The sequence below is a fragment of the Dendronephthya gigantea genome, unplaced genomic scaffold (assembly GCF_004324835.1).
Source record: "Dendronephthya gigantea isolate DGI-Jeju-01 unplaced genomic scaffold, DenGig_1.0 000098F, whole genome shotgun sequence".
Classification (NCBI taxonomy): domain Eukaryota; kingdom Metazoa; phylum Cnidaria; class Anthozoa; order Malacalcyonacea; family Nephtheidae; genus Dendronephthya; species Dendronephthya gigantea.
The window spans coordinates 217,773-240,224 of record NW_021163108.1 but is presented as its reverse complement, the minus strand read 5'-3'; the positions used below and the strand labels follow the sequence as shown (position 1 = coordinate 240,224).

General features: G+C 35.9%; 1 protein-coding gene across 1 annotated transcript; it reads left to right on the top strand.

Moving 5' to 3' along the window:
- The first annotated feature begins 772 nt into the window (after positions 1 to 772).
- LOC114534166 (heterogeneous nuclear ribonucleoprotein L-like) lies at positions 773 to 21,864 on the top strand. The gene is made up of 15 exons (XM_028555714.1): positions 773 to 1,068; positions 2,505 to 2,592; positions 3,114 to 3,181; positions 3,314 to 3,407; positions 6,563 to 6,651; positions 7,575 to 7,671; positions 9,157 to 9,220; positions 13,620 to 13,891; positions 14,497 to 14,618; positions 16,066 to 16,158; positions 16,740 to 16,771; positions 16,945 to 17,018; positions 18,742 to 18,796; positions 20,859 to 20,954; positions 21,143 to 21,864. Exons 1-15 carry the CDS (start codon positions 881 to 883, stop codon positions 21,199 to 21,201), a joined length of 1,491 nt encoding a protein of 496 aa, XP_028411515.1. The 5' UTR covers positions 773 to 880; the 3' UTR covers positions 21,202 to 21,864.
- The last annotated feature ends 588 nt before the right edge of the window (positions 21,865 to 22,452 follow it).

Genomic DNA, 22,452 nt, shown 5'->3' with positions numbered 1-22,452 from the left:
CTTTTTTCTTTATAGCACATTTACTCGCGAAATCATAATATAAACCAGCCTATTTCAAAACAATTTCGTGATAGAAGTTAGAACTTGATATAGCATATATTGACCTACATATTAACGTCATTGGCAGTGTTCTCGCTAACAGGTATTAATTCATGTACAGCCCCAGCGAGTTAACGCTCAATAGAGGTTCACTTTACCTGTTTTAAACCTTCTATTGCTAGTTTAATAACATTTCATATAACAATTCACTTGGACCCTATAAAATGCTCGTAGCAATCCCTACCTTGCAGGTAACCTAGTCATGCGAATATTGCCCGACTGGCCATCTTTGCCCAACAACTCCCTCCCCTGCCTGGTACGCCCATGACTTTGATTTTGATGGCCAATGACACATAAATTTACGTTTCAACGTCCACACTTCGTAAACTCTAAAAACGTAAATAAAAACGGTGCCGACAATGAATGTGAATAAATTTGGTCGTACGTATTTTCCGGGGGGAAGCGTTAGATGAAGATTGCACGCGAAAAAAATGTTCGCGGTTTGCTCTTGGACGAAAATTGCTGTATTATTCGCCATTTTCACGTCCTCTTTGACGTTCACGTCCTATGCTACTGATGGACCACAGTGTGCGTTAAAAAAATACGTATTGGCCATTTCATATTTTTTTCCATTTCTTCCTACATGTGGAAGCACGATGCAAGTGACTTGAGTGGAAACACCAATTGGAAACATTGTTCCAGACTTCCACACTGGACTTCCAGCTGTAAAAACAGTATTCCAAACCACTCCATACTACAAACCTTCGGTGCATTTTTCCACTGATTTGTTCTATTGAAGGATACTTAAAATTTTGGGCAAAGCAGAAAATAAAATTTCGGAATGTCGAACGAAACGGATGGCCAATCGTCAAAACGTATAAAACTTGAGGATGGTTCTTCAATGCCAGTAACAAATCCAGAGAATCCACATTATTCGCCGCCATCGAAAGTTGTCCATGTTCGCGGAGTAGCCGAGGGTGCAAGAGATATGGATATCGTTCAATCTCTTAAAGAATTTGGTAGAATAACGTGAGTAACCCCTTGCTAATTATCTTACTACCATGTTTATGTACGATTTACATGTATGTTGGTGACCAGAGAGACCGGTTCAATTGTTCAAAGATTGATTAGCGCTATATTTATAAAACATGTGTTTGTCTATTTGAGAAGATTATTCTATCCAGGGTTAAATTTCAACCTGCTGTTTTTGTTTATGTATTTGTGGATGTCTATTCAGACTTTTGATAACAAAATCTCTATTGAATCAGGAAATATTTTCAAGAACTTGTTGAACTTGAGAAATATACTGTTAAAAAGGTTAGGCCAAGCTTTTCCTGAGTTTTGAACAATAGAGTCGAATAGACCACTATATCAATCAATTTTGATCAATAAAGGAAGATGGCCCGATCCTGAAAGTAGGGTAATTGTCACTAGATTGTTGATTATATTCTTGATCAATATTTTTATCCCTGATATAAATTTTGCTTGCTTCAAATATTTAATTGCAGGGGTTTCATTATTTTTGAAAGTAGCAGGCGCATTTAGGAAAGTAGGCGGCAGGGCTAGCAGCGCCATTTGTTAGGGGGGGGAGAGGAGGTCATTGTCCGCAATTTTCAGATAAACATTGTAATTAATATTTACTTTCACTATTTCAAGATGGCGGACAAGTGAAAAAATTGTCATCCTACGTGAATAACAAGGCAATTTTAAAACACTAAATAATCTTCACAACTTTGAATTGACCACGTATTTGATATTGTAATTGCTATCTAAATACACCAATTTAAAACTTTCTATTAAAACTGAAAATTTTAATACACGATACAAGGTAGCCGGCGGTGATATTGAAAGTAGCCGGCGAAAATCGCCGGTTGCTGGCTTCTAATGAAACCCCTGTTAATTGCATCTTTGTAACAAGGATTGTTAACAAACTTGCTGTATTTGAAAGAATTACAAATTGTGGATTTGAGACCATATTTCTAAGAAATTTCTGAAAAATGTAATGAACTTTATAAATATGATACAAAATTAACAAGGATTGTTAACAAACTTGCTGTGTTTAAAAGAATTACAAATTGTGGATTTGAGACCATATGTCTAAGAAATTTCTGAAAAATGTTATGAACTTTATAAATATGATACAAAATTTAAAAAAAAATGTATACTATTAATTCTCCATACTGCATGTTCTTACTCTGTTAGGTCAAACCTAAATCTGTAGCCCATCTAAATGTCCCGAAATTTACAAAACAAGTTAAAAGAACTTTTTTTTGACAATTGACAGCCTTATTTTAAATAAAAGGTATCAAACTCCATTGTGTATTATAAAAGTGTACAAAATTTGCTATCTTCATTAGGCTATAATTGCCACATTTTATAATATTTTGCTTCCTAACATTTTGTGTTTACTAAAATGTTGGACTCTGCTTGCATTTAATTGTTGCTATATATATAAATCACTTTAGTTGTATAAAGCTGATTCAAAAAAAGAGGCAAGCACTGGTTGAATTTGATGACATTGAAAGTGCTAAAAATCTGGTAGAACATTCACAGGTATTTTAATAATGCTTTTGTTGCTTCATTAATGAAAGATGGCTCTTTTCTAGAAGCCTTTTTTCTTAAACTCTTTATACTTTTAATCCATATTTTTGAAAATAAATGGTAAAGTTGGCTTTAACATGGAAGTAAGATCCCCACTGTAAATCATGTCCCTTAAGCTTTGTTTTTATCGTAAAGTTTTATATTTAAAAAGACATTAAATAGGGAAACCTGTATATTATACACACACCCATTTTGGGCAGATATCATGCAGGTCGAACTATTTCATGTCAGTCTTTCTAATTTTAATTTTGTTATTATAATTGTTAACCAAAGTCTGTAGATCAAATTTATATTTAATTTTTCCTTACCAGTTAAGGACTGATTACTGGAAACTGAAAGCTCATGTCTCAATAACCTTATTGATGAAATCATGGTTACACATTTTGTGTTTTTATACACTCTGTTATTTGTTCCTATAGCGTTATTAATTTTCTAAGCTCCTTTTTTTAAAATTTTTAAATTGTTTTGCACAGACAGAAAAAGTGAGTATTTGTGGAAGGTTTGCTTTTTTCAATTTCTCAAAGAGCCAGGAAATTACCAGGTATGAAGTTGTTGTCCTGCTTCTTGGCTGATAGTTATATTGGAAGAACCCCTTTTTCTCCTTAAGTGCATAATAATGAACTTTGTTTTGATGTCTACTGTTTTTTCTTGAATACCTATATTTATAATTTAGGCATGGGAATGAACCAAATTATGATGAAATGTTAAATTCTGCTGGCAATATTCTACTTCTGACTATTCTCAATGCTCAATATGGAGTCACAACTGTTAGTATGATTTCAGTCACTTTTGAATCTAGAAATGTGAAATTCAACCATTTTTCGTAAAGCTTGATTCAGCTGTCCCAACCAGTACCCTGCTTTTTTCCCATTTTGCTCATAAAATCTGTTGTGTAGATTTCCTGGTTTTCAGGCGAAACCTTATTTCCTTTTGACCTATTTACTACTATCCATCCCTGCATCAGAGAAAATGTAGTAGGCACCATGTTTCAAGGGCGTAGGAAGCATCCAAAGGTTGGGGGGCACCAGCTTCTAGGGGCACTTTTGGTTAATAAAAATGGTGGTTAAAATGGTTAATAAAAATATATATATAAGGAAGGTTTGATTCAGGGACCGCCGACCGCAGAGCATTTTTCGTATTTCTTGGGCTTCGTACTGCTAGGGGGGTCCGGGGGCATGCTCCCCCGAGAAAATTTTGAGATATAGGCCTCTGAAGTGGCCGCAAAGGATTTAAGGATTATTGGGAAATAATAGATACTTTTTTGTTTCTTTTCGCTTCAAAAAAGGGCACTTTTGGTTCCTTGAAAAATCTTGGGGGGGGGGGGCACGTGCCCCCAGTGCCCCCCCCCTTCCTACGCCACTGCCATGTTTTAACTATTGCCGCAGTAAGATCAATTGCAAATACATTTCTGTAAGATATTTAAATATTTTGTCATGTTTGTGCTTGCATCTTGTATTGATATAGCATGCAAAATATAAGACAATAGATCACTCACCTGATCAGGGAAAATGGATCGTTAATAAGCTAGCTAGCCCAGCTGGTTATCAGGGTCGAAACTAGCGCGATAATTGGGGGGGGAGTGGAATATTCATATATTTTATTTTCCCCCTACGGATATCTTTTGTATGCATACTTGTTTTCTGGCAAAAGAAATTCGTTGGGCAGAACGGAATGCAGAAATTTTTTTTGGGATCACTTTCGTTGGGAGCTTTGTAACCGCGCCTTATCCAAAATACATGTTTGGATATAAAGGGTCAATTTGGGTTATTTAAGTACTGCATATTAATGTTCCTGAAAAGTCATTAATACGGTTAATTAGCATTTAGCGGGAAATATTGAAATTTTCCCGCACCAAATAATAATAGAGCGTGGTATACTTATAATATAAACTATATCTTCAACCGGAGAAATTGTACGTATTCATTCAAATTCAGCTATTTACCAATCAAATTTAATCAAACTTCATCATGATGTCAGGTTACGCATTAAAAGGCTTCGTAAACTCAGGAAATACATGCTTCGTAAACTGCGTATTGCAGTCTATTCTCTCAACAAAGAGTTGCAATGAAGGCCTAGGTCAACTTCTGCACAACAGGAAAAGATGCACGGCGAACAAAGAAGGTAAACGTTTTATTTAATCGTGGTTATGCCTTATGGAAATTGGTTTCCCTTGTTGAATATGTGAAATTGGTTTCCCTTGTTGAATATGTGTGTAATTTCCCATGTGTGTAATTTTCCATGTAATTTCGCATAAAGCGACATAATATATTTCCCTGTGGGAGGGTCGTTTGGACTTCATATTGTGGAAAGTATAAATTTTGGTGCCTTCCATTATTTACCGTATTGCATTGAAATATTTATATATGACAATTCTATAACTCCATGTAGTAGATTTTCAAAGTGGTATGCATAGGACAGACATATGGGTGGAGGGGTGGGTGTGACACCCCACACTTAGGGCAGGTGCATAGCAAGCACTACAGCAATAATTTGGGAGGGGGTTAAATGAGACTGATGATTTGTGGTAAAATCCCCACTTTCCAACAGTTTGATATAAAAAAATTGAAAGAATTACGAATTCTTTTCTGAAACTGCCTGAACTAGAAAATGTTTCTCTCTGGTGGACCTAAGAACCTTTGTCAGGAGAGTTGATAACAACGTTTCCTCAATAAAGATTACTATAATTGTTGTAGTATCATGGACTAAGGCTTTAGCCCCCCCCCCCCTCCCACTTTTTTGGCATCCAAATTAATGTTAAAGAGTTAATAATAGAAAATTAAAATCTCACTGAGGCATTTTAATTTAGGACTTATAAAGGGGAAGGGGAATAAGTAGAACAGTCAAATTGTCAAAAGAGGGATATAACACAAAAAATAAAGAATTAATGGGAGAAATCCTTGTCTGCACTCAATATATGTGATCATAAACTGCAAAATTATTTAAATCATGAATTTTGTCCTTAACTACAGGTAAAAATTAACTAGTCTTTTATACAGCTGGCCCTATTTTGACATGATTCATCAGTTAGGCATTCTGCAATAATTGTTCAATGACCAACAGATTCATTGCATTGTTATATGTTCCATATGTTAAAGTATATGGGTTAAGTAAAAAGTTAAACACTTTCTACAGCCCAGATTTTTCTAAAGTATGCTTGTGTAAATGTTGTAAACTTGTCAAAGTGATGGAGTGGGTGTATAATAATACTTGTGTACATTAAATGCTCAACATTGGTACAAAAATTACAATATTGGTCAACATTTCGATTCATTTGCTACAAAATTTATTTATCTAGTGCTTATTATTACTTCGATTTTGTAGTTCATGCATTTTTTATTCTTAATTATGACACTTGGTATAATTATAATTATAAATTTAGATGTCAACATGATCAAAACGTCCACATAATGGCACATATGCCATGTGAATAAATATAGAAAATAATAGGAAAAATATATTATATAAACGACATTTTTGATTCTCAAACATCTTACCTAACAAAGTTCCTCTGTGTTCGCTCTTTGAAATGTTGTGTACAGGGCCGTAGCTAGGGGGGGGTGAATGAATGCGCAATGACGGTTGTTCGGGTTAAGTTCATCTTAATATTGTTATTGCATAACAACAGGCGCGGTTACAAAGCTCCCAACGAAAGTGATCCCAAAAAAAATTTCTGCGAACGGAATATATGAATATTCAACCCCCCACCCCACCCCCCACCCGAACTATCTCGCTAGTTTGCCCCTGGAGATCATTGCAAGAATAATGCACAAAATGTAAGTCATTTGGAATTTGTGGGTTTAGCCAAAGGCTGAAGGCACTAGCGTCAATGCCTTTGTTTTCCTCCCTTTAGTGGTTTGCAAAACGACCTTGCATCCATAACAGCAAGATTTAATAACAAGCTGAATAACACTTTTTTCTTTAGAGCAACTTACATGAAGTGTTTCAGGGATACGGTTTCATTCAAAGGATTGTAATATTTCAAAAATATGGTCAGTTACAGGCTATGGTTGAGTATCCTTTGAAGTGCTTAGGGTGATCAGTGTATTTTAAAAAATATCAAAAATAACTTCGGAACTATTGGTATTTACTGAAAACATACGGTATTGTCGATGTAAATTTCAAACAAAGTGAAGATGTTAATATCGCAAGTTAAGTTAGCTAGCCAAACTTCGGCAAGCTGTGAAGCATAGCGTGCTGTATTTGCTTCTAACACAGCAAGAAAGAGCAAATGTTTACTGTTTGTAGGATATCATTTTTGAGGACCTCGTGACATCACGATTGACGGGGCTTCTTAGACTTAGTGGTTCACACACACGGAGCCAAATACATTTTGCTTCGTTTTATATTTACTTAAAGAAGCCTAATATAATGTTGGCAACCAATTTTCATTTTATATGTATTGGATGGTTCTTGCTAAATTAAGAATGATTTGACATCCAAATAAATTCAAATGAGTACTCGCGTGTTGCTTGCAACGATGAAATCGTGGAATGCTACGTATATATTAGGAAGGACGGTCTATTGAAGTTGGATTACATTGTTTATAGATGTACATAAAATGATAGTTTGCCAAGTCTATAAATAAGAGTAGCTCTTCGTTTAAAGGAATAAAGGTACACCTTAACACGTTTATGCCTGGTTTTCATGTCGTAATTCATCAGCGATGTTCTACGATTGCTTGTTCATGCATGATAACTAGTAAAATAGATAATTTTTTCGATAGGCAAAGCATTTTCTGCATCGATGACCACCGAATAGCCCCGTCGCTTATGAATCACAATAAAATTATATGAAAACCAGGCTTTAACACGATTTATAGTGAACGTAGCGGGAGAAAGTTTGGTCCACCACAAAATACTTTTGGCAACAAGAAATAGAAGTGGGAAAAAAGCATGTAAAATTAGTTTTATTGATCCTTAAGTATCTATACTAAGATTTGATAACCCAACATCTGCACAACAAGCAAAAGATGCTCTGGATGGTTGGGATCTTTATGAGGGATTTAACACTCTGAAAATTGAATATTCAAATGTAAGTAATGTGTAATCTGGCCTGGCCTGCATGGTGTGGTACGAGTTTTGTACGTATTTTTACGAGCGCCGGAAAGGTCGAGTTATAAGTTTCGAGGAATTAATGAAACTCTAGGCCGGACTACACGGTAACCCATTCAAAAAGGTTTTTACTATTATTTTCTGCAATTTTGAAGCAACAAAAATGTTTTTCTTTGCCTGAACCATGGCAACCCAAAATTGGTAATTTTGGATCAATTATAGACATAATACAATTATTATAGACTTTGCGAAAGATAAACAGGATTTCCACCCTTATAAATGGCGTTGCTGTTGAACGTGAATCATCAGCCCAGGTCCTGGTTCAGCATATAGGAGATATGAATTGGAACGAACTTGTAAACAATATTGTTAAAAAAGAAGGAAAAAGGTTCTATATGTTGAGAGTGCTGAAACGATCAAACGCAGATACGAACGCGTTAATCACAGTGTACACTACTATTATAAGACCCTGTCCTTGAATACGCTTGTCAAGTTTTGGCACTTTAATATCCAGGAGTATTTGAATGAAGACGTTGAAAAAACTCAGCGGCGCGCTTTGCGAATCATGTTGCCATCAATGAGTTATAGAGAAGCCCGTAATTTTACTGGTATTCCTTTACTAAAAGTAAGGAGAGAAATATTATGTGAACAATTCTTCCAAAAGAATGAGAACAATGATAAATTGAGCGACCTTTTGCACTATAAAGCTCTAACAGACTATGATATGCGACCAAGATGTAAGTATTAAAATTTTCTATGTAGAACTGAACGCTTCAGTAAATCATTTTCTCCTCAAATGATTTCTAAAGAGAACTGTAAATAATCGTTTTGGACTTTGATAATCCCTGTACTTTTTATACTTTTGATAATTTTTTATAATGATAAATTAGTATTTTTAAATTGTAAAAATAGACTTATATGAATAAAAATAGACTGACATGTAATTTCACCTACCAGTTACAAAATCAGTTCTCTATACTATTAAACTATAATTAATAATCCTTTCATACGTTACTCTATTTGTCGCGCGATTGCTTGATTCCGCAGAGGTAAAAAATATTACTCACCCTAAATTTCATATTCAAAACACCTTAGTAAAAATACGATAATGTTTTTTTATTTCTAAAGAATTGTTTTACATAAAAATCTACCAATATATGATTCCAAGTTAGAGCTGTATAGTAATTTCCTCTGGCTTACTCTGGATCCGCCACTGTATATCGCAAAGGTTTGAAACACTAACAAACATTCAGTTCATAATTTTTGGACAAGAATATGACGAAACGTTGTCATTTAGGAAGGAATGTTGCCAACCATGCATGTTTGATGCTTACTAGTTTGCACAGAGCTTATGCAAGAGTTCACCGCACTTTATTTACACGCGGTGCCGTCAAGATGTTTGTTGTTATTTCGTCTTAATTTCCTTTTGTTTGAATGCATGGTTACTATTAATTTGTTTCTTTAGGTACCTAAATTGAATGTTTTCAAGAATGATCATGAAACATGGGATTACACACGGCCAGCAATGGGTATGTTAAAATATCTATATCAGCGTATCAAATTAATTGAATAACTAATCAACCTTTTTTATATCACGTTCGCATATATATGATGTCAACTAAAACTTGTTTTGTTGTCGATTTGCTGACGCCACTCGGAGTTCGGGCCTTGCATGCACGTCTCAACGCATCTCAACGGTTTTCAAGTTCCATATAAAGTTGCCAATCACATTCTATATATCGACGTTTCCGGCTGGACTTCGTTTCCAACTTTCTATATGTTCAATTTGGATTTCATATATAGATTTATATATTTATTATTTATTTTATCAATTATTATACTCAGTCCCTTTAATTACTAAAGAAAGGGAACACAAAGACGACCCTATATAATTGGCGCGCGTAGTCCTATCGTTGACAAATATTTCATACGTTTTATATGCATGCACTATATACAATTCTGCACGTTTTTATACCCATTCGTTTTTATGAACCTTTCGTTTTAGAAAATCATTTTTATGCTAACAATTTTTAATCTTTAGATGGGGCTTGATTGTAGGTTTCTTGTGAAGTATGGGCTCACCGATACGTTTTAGTCTAGTGCGAACGTTTGCCAACTTTTAGCATTGTACTGAGGTGTTGTGTGGAGTTTCTGTCCATTGGCAAACTATGGAAATGGAACGTTTTCGTTCTCCAAGGTATCTGTAAGTTTGTAAACTGTTCGTAGCTGCAAGAACAAGACATTGAACATGGCTAATCCTCATACACACAGAACAGCAGTGCATTTCAAGGATCATGGTTCAATCAAGGATTATTATTGCAGACTACAATGCCAGAACACTTCACAAGCTCAAACACAAAAAAGAATAAGCACAACATGCCTGTTCCACGTCGCTTCCGTCGACATACACATTTGGAGATTCTGCGCATGAAGATTGCATTATTCAATTTCTCCGCACAAGCCACCTGCGTTTAAGATCCTGACACGTGCAAATCATTATTTATCAAAATTCTCACAGTGAATTTTACCGGTGGATTGAGCACGCATCGGTGCATACAAAGCATGTCACTTTGATATGTATACATCTTTGCTTACATTTCGCAAACTTTTTTTCTTATATCAACGTTGAAAATAGCTCTATTCCCAAGTTTTGACAGGAAAAGATGCAACAAAATACCGCGTAACAGCCATCTATTATATATGTTAATAAAAGAAAAGAAGAAAGCATTCTGATCATTACAGTTGGCAATAATTCCCCTTACAAGTTATAGAGGAACACCGATGCAACAAACTATATGCTTATCACACAAGTTACAAACGTGTCATTCTGATCAATGTTATTGGTAATTGGTAACACAATTCCATTGATAACCTTTAGAAGAACACCGATGCATTAAAATACAGTGCAACAGCATATTACACATGTTCAAAAAGTACCTACCATTCTGGAGAACATCATTGGCAATAATCCAAGTCACAAGCTATACATAAAGGAACGCACTGGTGTAAAATGCAGCACCTCAATGCACACGTAATATTCTGATCAACCAAAATGGCAGTAGTTCTGTTCACAACCTAGAAAGCAACACTATTCCATGCAACAAAGTACAAATGCAACATCTTATTAAACTTGAAACGTCATTGGCATAAAATTACGTATCGCTGTGGCGATAATTCTGTTTGAAACGTAAGAGAACACAGATGTCAAAAAGTGCTTATACAGTGCAACACGCGTGTCCGAATGTAAAGGACGTGGTATGATTCCGATCACTCTTATATGAATCATTTTGTGATCACGACCCAAAAATTTTTGTAGCTCTCATTATTACCGCAAACATTCGTTATATCCACTGGACTGGTCCACAGTCCGCACTTGACGGTTTATAGCTACTTGTCTGTATTATGCACGATGATCTCATGGAAACCATAATATACCATCACAGGTCGCATAGCAATGCTCATCACACTATGCATTACCCTATAAACATAACCAAACTACAAACTAACAAGACGAATTTTCAACTCCGTCGCTGACGCCGGAGTAATAAAAGAATTAAAGTAGCGCTTGCGTTGTATAGACCCAAAATAATCGCTAGCACGTCAAATACACGTGTATACAGCCACTATACAATGTCAGATCAGTTAACTAGATTTGTTGGAAGGGTTATCTTAAGGTAAACAGCCACAGCCTACCTGAAGCTAAGACGTAGTTCATACGTCGCATTTTGATCGCGTCTAAAAGCGGATTTCCACTTACAGCGAAATCTTTCGCTAGCGAAATATTTGCATATTTTCTTTTGAATTGAGAACAGTGGAGTCGCCCTAATTTATTCATGCTGTTAAAATTCAAAAGAAAATATGTAAATATTTCGCTAGCGAACGATTTCCCTGTAAGTGGAAATCCGCCTTAATGCAATTGACTCTTTGCATGTTAGACTACTTTTTGATCTGTGCAAAATGATCCAATCAAATCACCATAGCTGAAAAGAGCGTACCAAAATTAGTAAAAATGCAAAGTTTGGTTGCAAAATGTCGTAAAATACGGAAAATATAGCCTTGCAAAGTTTGCAAATTTGTATACTTTAGTTTAACGCACGCAAAAAGTTACCATTTTGGGCCCGAATGTGGTAACATTTTGCGTGCGTTAAACTAAAGTATAGAAATTTGCAAACTTTGCAAGGCTATATTTTCCGTATTTTACGACATTTCGCAACCAAACTTTGCATTTTTACTAATTTTGGTACGCTCTTTTCAGCTGTGGTGATTTGATTGGATTATTTTGCACAGATCAAAAAGTAGTCTAACATGCAAAGGGTCTATTCAAAGAAGAGAAAATGAGATTGAGCCTAAATATTGTAACTCATTATCTATTGTTTAAATTGCATTCGACGCGACCAATATGTGACGTATGCCTAGGCCTATACAGGGTGTATCAAAAAAACTGCAAATACCATAATTTGTATGCACTTTAGAATTTCAATGACTGTGCAACTATTTACGCTTCTGGGATCTTAGTTCTGTTCTTAACTGAGCCATTCGTAATCGAACTCATAAGTTTATATTAGATAACTTTCACCGTAGCACGAGAACGAACGAATAGCTTCATTAATATCATTAATATCATTAACGGGACGAAAGAATTGTGAAATCCTCATTCCCCAGAGGTTGGCTTTTGTTATGTGATCAAATGAAAATAAGCACAGCTGTTAAAGCATGGACATCAGTATACATAGGCCTGGCATTCAATTATAAATAGTGTTAATGTGTTATACAGCGATAAATACTTCTATAGGGCCAGTTGTAAATAAGCTTCTGTATAGTTAGTAGGGTTAACCATAGATACGTGGTAACGTCAAAAATAGCGTGTACGTGGTTTGACAACAAGAAGAACTATGAAGATAGTAATTTAATATGCCAAAGGCATTCAAAGTTAAACAATGCATATTGCATATTACTCAGATTTATTCGGTACACATGCAATGGTCCATTCTATTGTCTTCTGTTGTCGGTATTCTCGTTCGTATTTGTCTTATCTCGTTCATATGTGCATAACGAGCATAAAATTCTATGCACCAGTAATTAAAATTCCTGCATATTCGTTCGTTCTCGTCCTACGGTGAAAGTTCTCTAATTCACTTGGTGTGTGCTGGTTTTGATAACCCTGGGAAACGTATTTTCAAATCCCAAAAGCGTAATTAGTTGCACAGTCATTGAAATTCTAATGTATAATCTCGTGCATACAAATTATGGTATTTGCAGTTTTTTTTATACACCCTGTAGATCTGACCATGATTGATCTGACCAACTGGATGTCAATAGGGAGTTTATAATCTACAACACGGTCAGTTCGACGTCGCTAGTCAAATATTTTTCTTGAAATAAGCTACGGGAAGTTAATTATGCTGCCAGGACTTTGGAATAATCATACAAACGTTGATATTGTGCTTGGAACTCCGATGTCTAGCTGATATTGCAGTTCCATATAAGGTATCAAACAGCTATCACGTTGCAGAGTGGCCAATGTGGCTCTTGCAAACTGATGGCCAATTCGGCTATACGTTCATGATGTTAATGTTTAAATTAAAGGCGGGCTTACACCCGGTCCCTCTCTGGAAAGTCCAAAGAAGCATCACATATATTACAGACATTGCACGTTCAATTTCGCACAACACGAGAAACTTCTATGCAAAGATATCAAAGCAAATCAGTGGCGGAAATGCGTTACAAGGGGATATATTCCTCATATTTTGAGGACAGCAGCAGCAAGCGTCATGCCACATTTTTCACACAACTATAACCTTTCGTTTCGATATGGCCAGCTACAAACTGCCACGAGACACTTATGCAGGAGATGCGAAACCCTTTTGAAAGTTTAGCTTAGAGGTTGTCGAATGATTTTATTTTAATTATTTTAATTAATTTTTTTAGACCAAATGCGAGGCCCAACAGGCCGTGGACGCGGCCTTCTTAGCCGTCCCTCTTACAACCCACCAGGTATGAATCCTGGTCCTCGAGGTCCTGGAATGATCTCAAGTCCTCGTCCAGGTTTTGGCCAAAGATCAGATTTCATGCATGGACCACGCGGTCCGATGGGTTCAGGGCCCGGGCCTACCGTCCTTATGGCGTATGGCTTCGATCCTGACAAGTTATCGTGTGAAGGAATCTTCAATTTGTTGTGTCCTTTTGGTAATGTAATGAAGGTAGGAATGGAGTATGCTCTCTGTTAATCGCTGATATCGAAATAAGCGATCGCATGAATAAGTTTGATAATGTTGTAATATATATAACGTATTAATATTGCGGAGTTGGAATAATTACCTAATTTTTGGTCAGTTAACAAAACTTTACATGCATGTGTTCATCGTAGAATAGGCAGGGTATCAAAGTCTAGTTGGAACGGTGCAACTTGATAAATATTTCAGGGGCCGGTTGTTCAAAAGCCGGTTAGCTTAACCCAGGGTTAACTCCAGTTTGCACGTCTATCTTTTTTAATTACTCGTTTATGAAGTTGAACATGTTTTTTCACAAATATTTTGAGGACTAATAGAAGTCTTATTTTGTAAAGTCTTGAAACAAACAGCGGTGTAGAAGCATATAAACCAAAACAGCGAAGTAAAATTTAACCCAGAGTTAGCGCTAACCTGGCTTTGAACAACCGGCCCCAGTTATTGTGAAAAGAAGCCAGGAAAGAATAACTTTTTTAGATAGAGAAGTCACATTAGTGAAATCCTGTGGCTAATCCAAAATCTGAGGAAAATGGACCACCCAATAAGGTGCATTGGTTCTTTGTTTTACCTTCGTATAGGTAAAGTTGATGTCAAGTAAACCAGGTTGTGCCATGGTGGAAATGGGTGACCATTCATCGTGTAACAACATCATCGAAAATTTAACTGGTTGTAAAGTGCTTGATAGCGAACTGAAATTCAGGTAAATCATCAGTGTGTTGCATATTAATCATGCACATGGAGTAATTTTGTATAATACCTAACTATTCCAAACTATTTCTTTTGATATTTTTTTGCTAAAATAATATCGAAATATCGATAAGCCGATGTTTAAGAAAAACCGATACTGATCGATATTTAGATAGATATTTAGATAGATATACTGCAAGTGCGCAACCGCCTATTTATATTCTGTGTGTAAGTGTAACTTTGCTTCTCGATTCCTTCAAAATGTGTTTTTAAATAAAACCTAGTCAGATTTTACAAGCAAAATTAGATCCCAATTCTAATCGACAAAAATTTGTATTTTTATCACAAAATGTCGAATTTGAAGGTTGGGGAGTTGGAAAAATTCTGGTGGTGTTTGAGGAGCTAAGCCAAGCCATTGCTATTGGTTAGTTGGGCAAAAATACAATAGGCATGTGACGGATAAGGAACCATTTTTTGCATAAACCTGGACAATAACATAGATAATGAGTTGTATTGTACTTCCATCTAGTCTCAAAACCATGTATATTCTAATAACTGTGATTTCACTCGATGGGCGTTTCTTATACTTACATTTTGAAGACTCTGCACTAATTTACACCTCTTAAAAGTAGAACTGAATTGAAAGTTGCAAGAAAAATCGCACCGTATGACCGCGCCTTAAACAATAGGTATGCATCATTTGTGTTCCCGCGACAGCGTTGTCATTCTTACGACCCTTTGAGCCATTTTCACGGCCCTCGATTATGTACTCGATGACATGAAAGCAGCGGCATCGTGATACTGTTTGATATCTAATATGAAACTGCAATATCAGCTAGACATCAGAGGTTCTTAGCACAGTCGAAACGTTTGTATGATTATGTCAAAGTCCTGGCAGCATAATTAATTTCCCGCAGTTTATTTCTAGCAAAATAATTGACTAGCGACGTTGAGCTAACCGCGTCGTAGATCGTAAACTCCGTAATAGCTCTCGTGTGCGGCGGAACTGGGCCTCGTTTCAGACGTCGAACTTTCCATGTGCCAAATCAAATGCAAATTACTTAAACAAAGTGTTTAGCTCATAAACATTATAGGAAAAGGAAAAGTTAATCGAAACGGGCCTGGAGTTTATCCATACAGTTAAAAATTTACGTGAAGATCATGTGTTTATTTTTTTAACAATATATTGTCAATGACCGGTTTGACCAAGTTGACAAAACTGGTTGCTTATTTTTGGAAAACTAATTTAGCATTCAATATGTAATGTTTATAACACAAGCGGCCGTGTTGTATTGAATATACAATCACGAGCGCGCAAACAACTTGTGAAATAAATTTGTAATAAATAAGATTTAAATAAGATGCACTTGCAGTTACAAACACTAGTGGTTGTATTTTTATTTCAGTTAGGATAATACCGTGATACAAAGCTAATTTTAAACCCTTCCGTTTTTTTCAAGTTTTTCAAAACAAACAAGCTTGACTTGTCCAGCAAATTATAACCCAAGTGTGGAGACCAGTTTTAAAGATTTCTACGACTCAAAACTACACAGGTATCATTTCTGGTCGTCATACATATAGGCACTTGTAATGGCGGATGTGCATTCTCCGGAATGCATGCACAGAAAAACGCCAAATGATCATGAATTTGCTTGAACAGGTGCAACAAGGAAATAACCTTTTGTTTTCATGATCTTCAAATGACGTCAATTTCCGATTGCTTTCATTCTGGTAAAGTGTACGTCGCCATAATTTCCCTAGAGGCATGAAAATTTGGCTAAAAATAATTCGAGTTAAAAAACTACCTTACAGAATTCTGCCAAACTTTATTTCACACCAAGCAGCGTCTTAAACTTCCATACAACATCTTTTTGTTTGGAAAAAATGTGTTCTCTACAACAGATTAGTTTTCTCAATTAATCATTTATTGAAATATTTATGCATTTCGACTTACTCTCGGTTATAATCCAGCAATTTCGTCAATCGCCTTCGGCAAATAAAGAAATACTATTAAATTATGAATAAATTCAAAATGAAAGTAAAGGCTCCACTACACTAGAGATTGAAAGATGCGTGGTTGGCCATGATTATAATTTCTTCCGACATACATGCCCATTGCGTTTTTTCTACATAGATTCACAACAGCCGAAGCAATCAGTAAGAACAGTATCCTTTTGTTTTTTTTTAATGCAAATAACTTTTTGCATTTATGATTTATGTGAGTTCTGCGTCCGCGGCAGGCTTTGGGCACTCTGGATTACGTTTTTTGTCGTCAGCCATGCACCGGGTCAAAGGCGGATTTATGTTTGTTGCAACGATGTTTCCTTAATTAGCGACAGGAGTTTTTACCCCAACAAGAGTTCTTCATTTCTACAACGCTCCCCCTGATAGCACCGAGGGATCCCTTCTCGAGGTATGGACTTACATAAGTGCGAATTGTTTGCGTAAACACTGCCATCGCAATATATAAATTATTTTATAATTTACTTTTGGTCTGTAGCTATAAGAAATGATATTAGGTCAATCAGATAATGTTTTAAAAACACAATGGAGAACGTTGGCGTAGACACTTTATAAGATAAATGCAAACTATAGCAATATAAAAATTGTGAATTTTCATGATGAATAGGCTCATTGATGCTTTTTTTTTATCAATTTCGAACAACAAATTAAGTAGATTTGTTGTTTTAATTAAGTAGATTTGTTGTTTTTCTATTATTATAAGTTTAAGGTGGCTCCCTACAGCTTCTTGAAATAGTTAAATGCACAATCATTTTAAACAGGGATATTAACTAAATGTTTGGCTAGAAGACTAAAAAATAAAATGACTTTTATAGGAACTTGTGACAGGCATACGTTACCATGGCAAAAGAGACGTTTTAAAAATGATTTGCGATATAAACACGATTAAACCTTGTTTGGCGGCCATTTTGAAACGCCTCTGTTGCCATAGAACATTAGCCAGACAGTTCTAAAAAGGTTTTAGCCGTTTAAATATGTTGCTTGTTAGATATATGCAATTTTGAACTTCTGGCAAAACATCAGCCTCGTACCCAGGCGCTTTAATAGTAAAAAATAATGTTGCATTCAGTTATTAAATAGAGGTCAGCTAAAAAAAACGCGGGGGTGCTTGGGGTGATTTTGCCAAATTTAGCGCCTGGCAGAAAATGAATTCAACATGGAAACAATCAAATGAATAAACAATATAATACAATACAATATAATTATATACTATAATTACTTGAATTAGATCCAGGTTTTTACAGATACACCGGTTTTTAAAAATGTTATAGGTTGATTAATATTGAACATTTCATGTTACAAATTATATCCGATAAGTATCACGTATGGAATCAATTTACTTTTAAACTCAAGTTGTTGCCATATCGCGTTGAATACATCCTTGAATTATTAAACCTGTAAACAAAGGAATATAAGTTTATCTTTTATGTCATGGACAGAAACCTCTTAATATGTTGAAATGCGCTCGCTTTTCCCAATAGTAAATATGTAAATACGGCCGGCGATTATTCGAGTACTCTACGATATAGTCACTCCGACGGAAAATATATTGAAATAAAAGTACCTTCAGATGATTCTTCGCCAAAGGAAACGTTCATAATACTTGGCTAGCCTGTTGACAGTCGATCCAGTAAAAAAATTATAAATAATGAAAATAAAAACTGCAAAATACAAGCGTTTCCAGAAAAAAAATTATAAATAATGAAAATAAAAACTGCAAAATACAACCGTTTCCAGAAATCGGTCACGATTTGCCAGAAATCGGTCATTTTCTGCCAGGCGCTTCCTCGCTAAAACAAACCACTCCAAACACCCTTGCGCGCTTGCTTTTTTCAGCTGAACTCTATACAATACCTTGATGCAATGTTATATATATATATATTACTATTAAAGCGCCTGGGTGCGAGGCTAAAATGTGCATTTAATTATTTCAAGAAACTGTTCATGTATATACGGAGAGCCACCTTAGCGTTTCTTGTATGTTGGTGATGTTCATTACTTCTGCTTTTCGGACTTGTATATCATCTTTTGGATTTCTGAAAATACTCGCAACAGTAAATTAGTATTATGTATTATTATTAAAGCGCAATTTACAGCTTCTTTCTCCGTTGCAGATTTTCACAGACAATGATGTGACGGCGCCGTCAAAAATCAAGATTTTCCCAAATGGTAAGTCAAACGGATTTCCTGCGCTATCGGCCATGCACAGCGACTCGTGTACGTGTTATTTTATATGGCGTGATCGTGCATGCAGTTTCCTGCTTTTGGTTCGCACGACCCGAGTTCGAATCCCGGCGAACGTAAAAAACACGAAAAAAAAAGAAAAAAAACAAAACACCGACGGCAATTTTAGACTGCGTTCGCGCAGTGTGCGACGCAATAATGAAGTGCTTTGTTATTTTGAACAAAATTTTCGTCGTCATCGGCCACAAAACAATACATCGCTGACTGTCGATGACATATGGGGACTAGGGACTAGGCTTTAAGCCTAGTTCTTATATGTCACCGATGGTCGGTGAAATAAATGTTATTATCGTCACCGGGCACATACAATACAGGGTGTATCAAAAAAAACGCAACCACTTAATATTCATGAATATCCTCTTTGTTCTACAACACAAAAGACGTTTGGCCCCTGGAATGCGAGAAAGCTTGTAATCATATTCTAGCGGCACAATCGTCGGTAAACAAAGTCGGGTGCGTAAACCAACGAGCTGAATTGAAAGTATTTAACGAGTAAAATTTTATTTACAATTTATTTTACAAGGTCGACAGTTAGCATTCAAGTTATCATGCACGACAATAAAAACTCGTTGTTCGGTTGTGAGCTGCACCATTATTAGTTTAGCTGATTTGACTATTAGCAGTTGAACTGTACGGTTAGAAGCTATTTTAAAATCCCAGGGGCATAAAATCTATTGAGCTTATGAACAATATGAATTTTAGAATATTAAGTGTTGCGTTTTTTTTGAGACACCCTGTACATCGCCGATTGTCGGTGACATATGAGGACCAGGAGTCATAAATCATTCTAATCTGTGATTTGAGTGCATGCATGGGGAGATGTTTCAACTACATGCAGCACAGAAATACAAATAATTCACCCTAAATACAGCGTCTCCATTCCCAATTAACAAAGCATGCAGCACTGCGCATCCATCACATGAATTTCAGGCGCAATTAGGCCAGGTTTTCCTGTGTCAATCGAAAAAAATCATCTATCGAAAAAAATCATCTATCGTTGGTCACCGAGAATCGATCGTAAAACATCGCCGATTAATTACGACGACGATTAATGAAAACCAGGCTTAATAATAGTAATTGTTTTCTACAGGGTGTCTCAAAAAAACGAAAACTATTGAAATCTCCCATAACAATACAATTGTTAGAGTTTGAATGCCTAAGCACTCTGTTGGGATCCACAGGTGTATAAATGTTTGCCATACGCATGTTTATGCATGCATATGATGCAGTAAAATTTGCTTGTACGCAAAAATGATATTTTTTAACAATATTTACAATTTACAAAATATGATAACAATATTTAAATGTGCATCTCAAGGACCATGACCTTCGACATATTTCCCTTTCTCTAGCAACACAAAGCATGTAGCATTTTATAAGTTGCATTAAATCCCCACGGGCTGAAATTCGTGAACACGGCATTAAAATTTTAACAATGAGTGATTTCAATAGTTTTCGGTTTTTTTGAGACACCCTGTAATCGCAACAAAGCGTAAGTGTGTCGCATTGTTTCAAGCTCGTTAGTTCCACCCAAATGCCCAAAATAATTTACGCTGCGTTTCGAATTTGTTTTCGTTGCGTTTTGAATTGACATAATCCACTAACATAATAGATTATGCCTTGTCACCATTTAGTTGTGATCAAGTCTGCTCATTTTCACTGATGAGATTTATCTTTATTTATATATTCAAATCGGTCATTGTTCACTGCACACACATTGAATGATTAAGCTATCACATTGTCCACCTTGACATGTCTACGACACACACGATTGAAACGGAAGCATTAAAATGCCTAGTGAAACCAACCAATTAAAGACAAATTAAGATTTTAGAAATATTTAACCTTCTCCATATCAACTGTTAGAAACATTTAGAAGCCCTTTAGGCATCGCAAATTATAATATCCAGTGATATAATCAGTTTGAAACCCGTGCCTTATACCAGTATATATTCAACACTCTCTCGTACATTATTTCGCCATTTAGCCACGAAGAGTGCAACAGGCTTAATGGAATGGGATGATGTAAGCACTGCGCTTAGTTCATTGATGTTGATAAATCATGCTGTTGTACGGAATGAAGGTATACTGATTGAGGATATTCGTTATCTTAAAATTATTAACAAATAAAACTATTGAAATAATCTATTGTAAGAATTTGACTAGTCGTGATTAGGGGTTCTTACGAAAGATCAAGAAAAGAAAAGGGTGTGAAGAGGAAATAAAATGCAGTATCACGTGTCATTGGATTTTCTCTTTTTTCTAATGTAGAGGCGCGAACTATCTTCACCATCAAACTGGCATTTTCCTCAGCAAATGAAATCAACTAGAGAGGCAAACGGATTTCTTTCCCATAGATTTGTACATCTGGAACAGTTGCTGTATAATATTGTGTTTGCATAAAATTCGTGGGATTGAACGCTAATATTTTACGCATTTGCATTCCAAAACAGTTTATGTGCATCTATTTACTAGAATAGAGAATATCTTGTAGTTTTAGATTATACCAGCTATATGTAGTTGTGTTTATTCAATGCAAAGTTTCTTTAAAATTGTCAGTATGTTATATCATACTTGGTCATATCAGCAGGCTTGACTATCGATCTCTGCTTCACTGTCGACCCAACTGAACACAACATATCTGGTTCATTTTTTGCCGCCTCCTCCTTTCCTTTGAAACACTTCGGCGGTCCTTGTAAACACACTTTGTGTTGATCCTGTCCTTACTTTTTTGGAAAACATTTTTGCTTCACGGCGTACGGTCTACCCAACCTCGTACCTAGACCATGTAGCGGCGTCGCCAGCAGCGGTAAGTGGGGTGGACATTGAAAAGAAATGAATATTGTAAAACACGAAAATATGAATATATGTCCACCCCACTTACAAAGCTTGTGTGACCTAGACTCTGGGTACGAGGTGGCGGTGTACCAGAGTTTCCACAAAATTCTCACATACATTTGGCACAATTTTTACAATTTTTATGTATTTACTCAAATTAAGTGGCCAGTCATTCGAAAGGCGTTCAGGAAAATGTAAAATGAAATTATTATTGAAATTATTGAACAACTGTATGATATAATTGTTTCGATGTAATTAAGTCAACTATAGGTCCTCTGGCAGGAATCGAACCTACGCTTTTGCGATGCCGGTGCAATGCTCTTGCCAGCATCGCAAAAGCGTAGGTTCGATTCCTGCCAGAGGACCTAAAGTTGACTAATTTTTAATCAGCTGTTCCTGGCTTGAATCTCAAGTGTGTATAATACCACTCGAAATTAAGACCCTTTAAACCTCTAGAATATTCCTACATCGAGTGAAGTGCCCAAATCATAATTGTTTCGATGTAATTAGTTTAATTTTCAATGGAAGTACTACACACAAGATGTATGACAATATTTTTAAACTTCGGCTCAACGCATTTCGAACAAGCGGCGGGGTTGTGACCCCCCACATAATTTTATAGACACTCTGTTCAACGCCAACCCACTGTCCTGAAATAACTAAAATTAAAATGAAAAAATTGAAATTATTATTTCGTATCAGTATAATAAAAGTGGTGAAGACAATGCTCTCCCGAGGCAAGG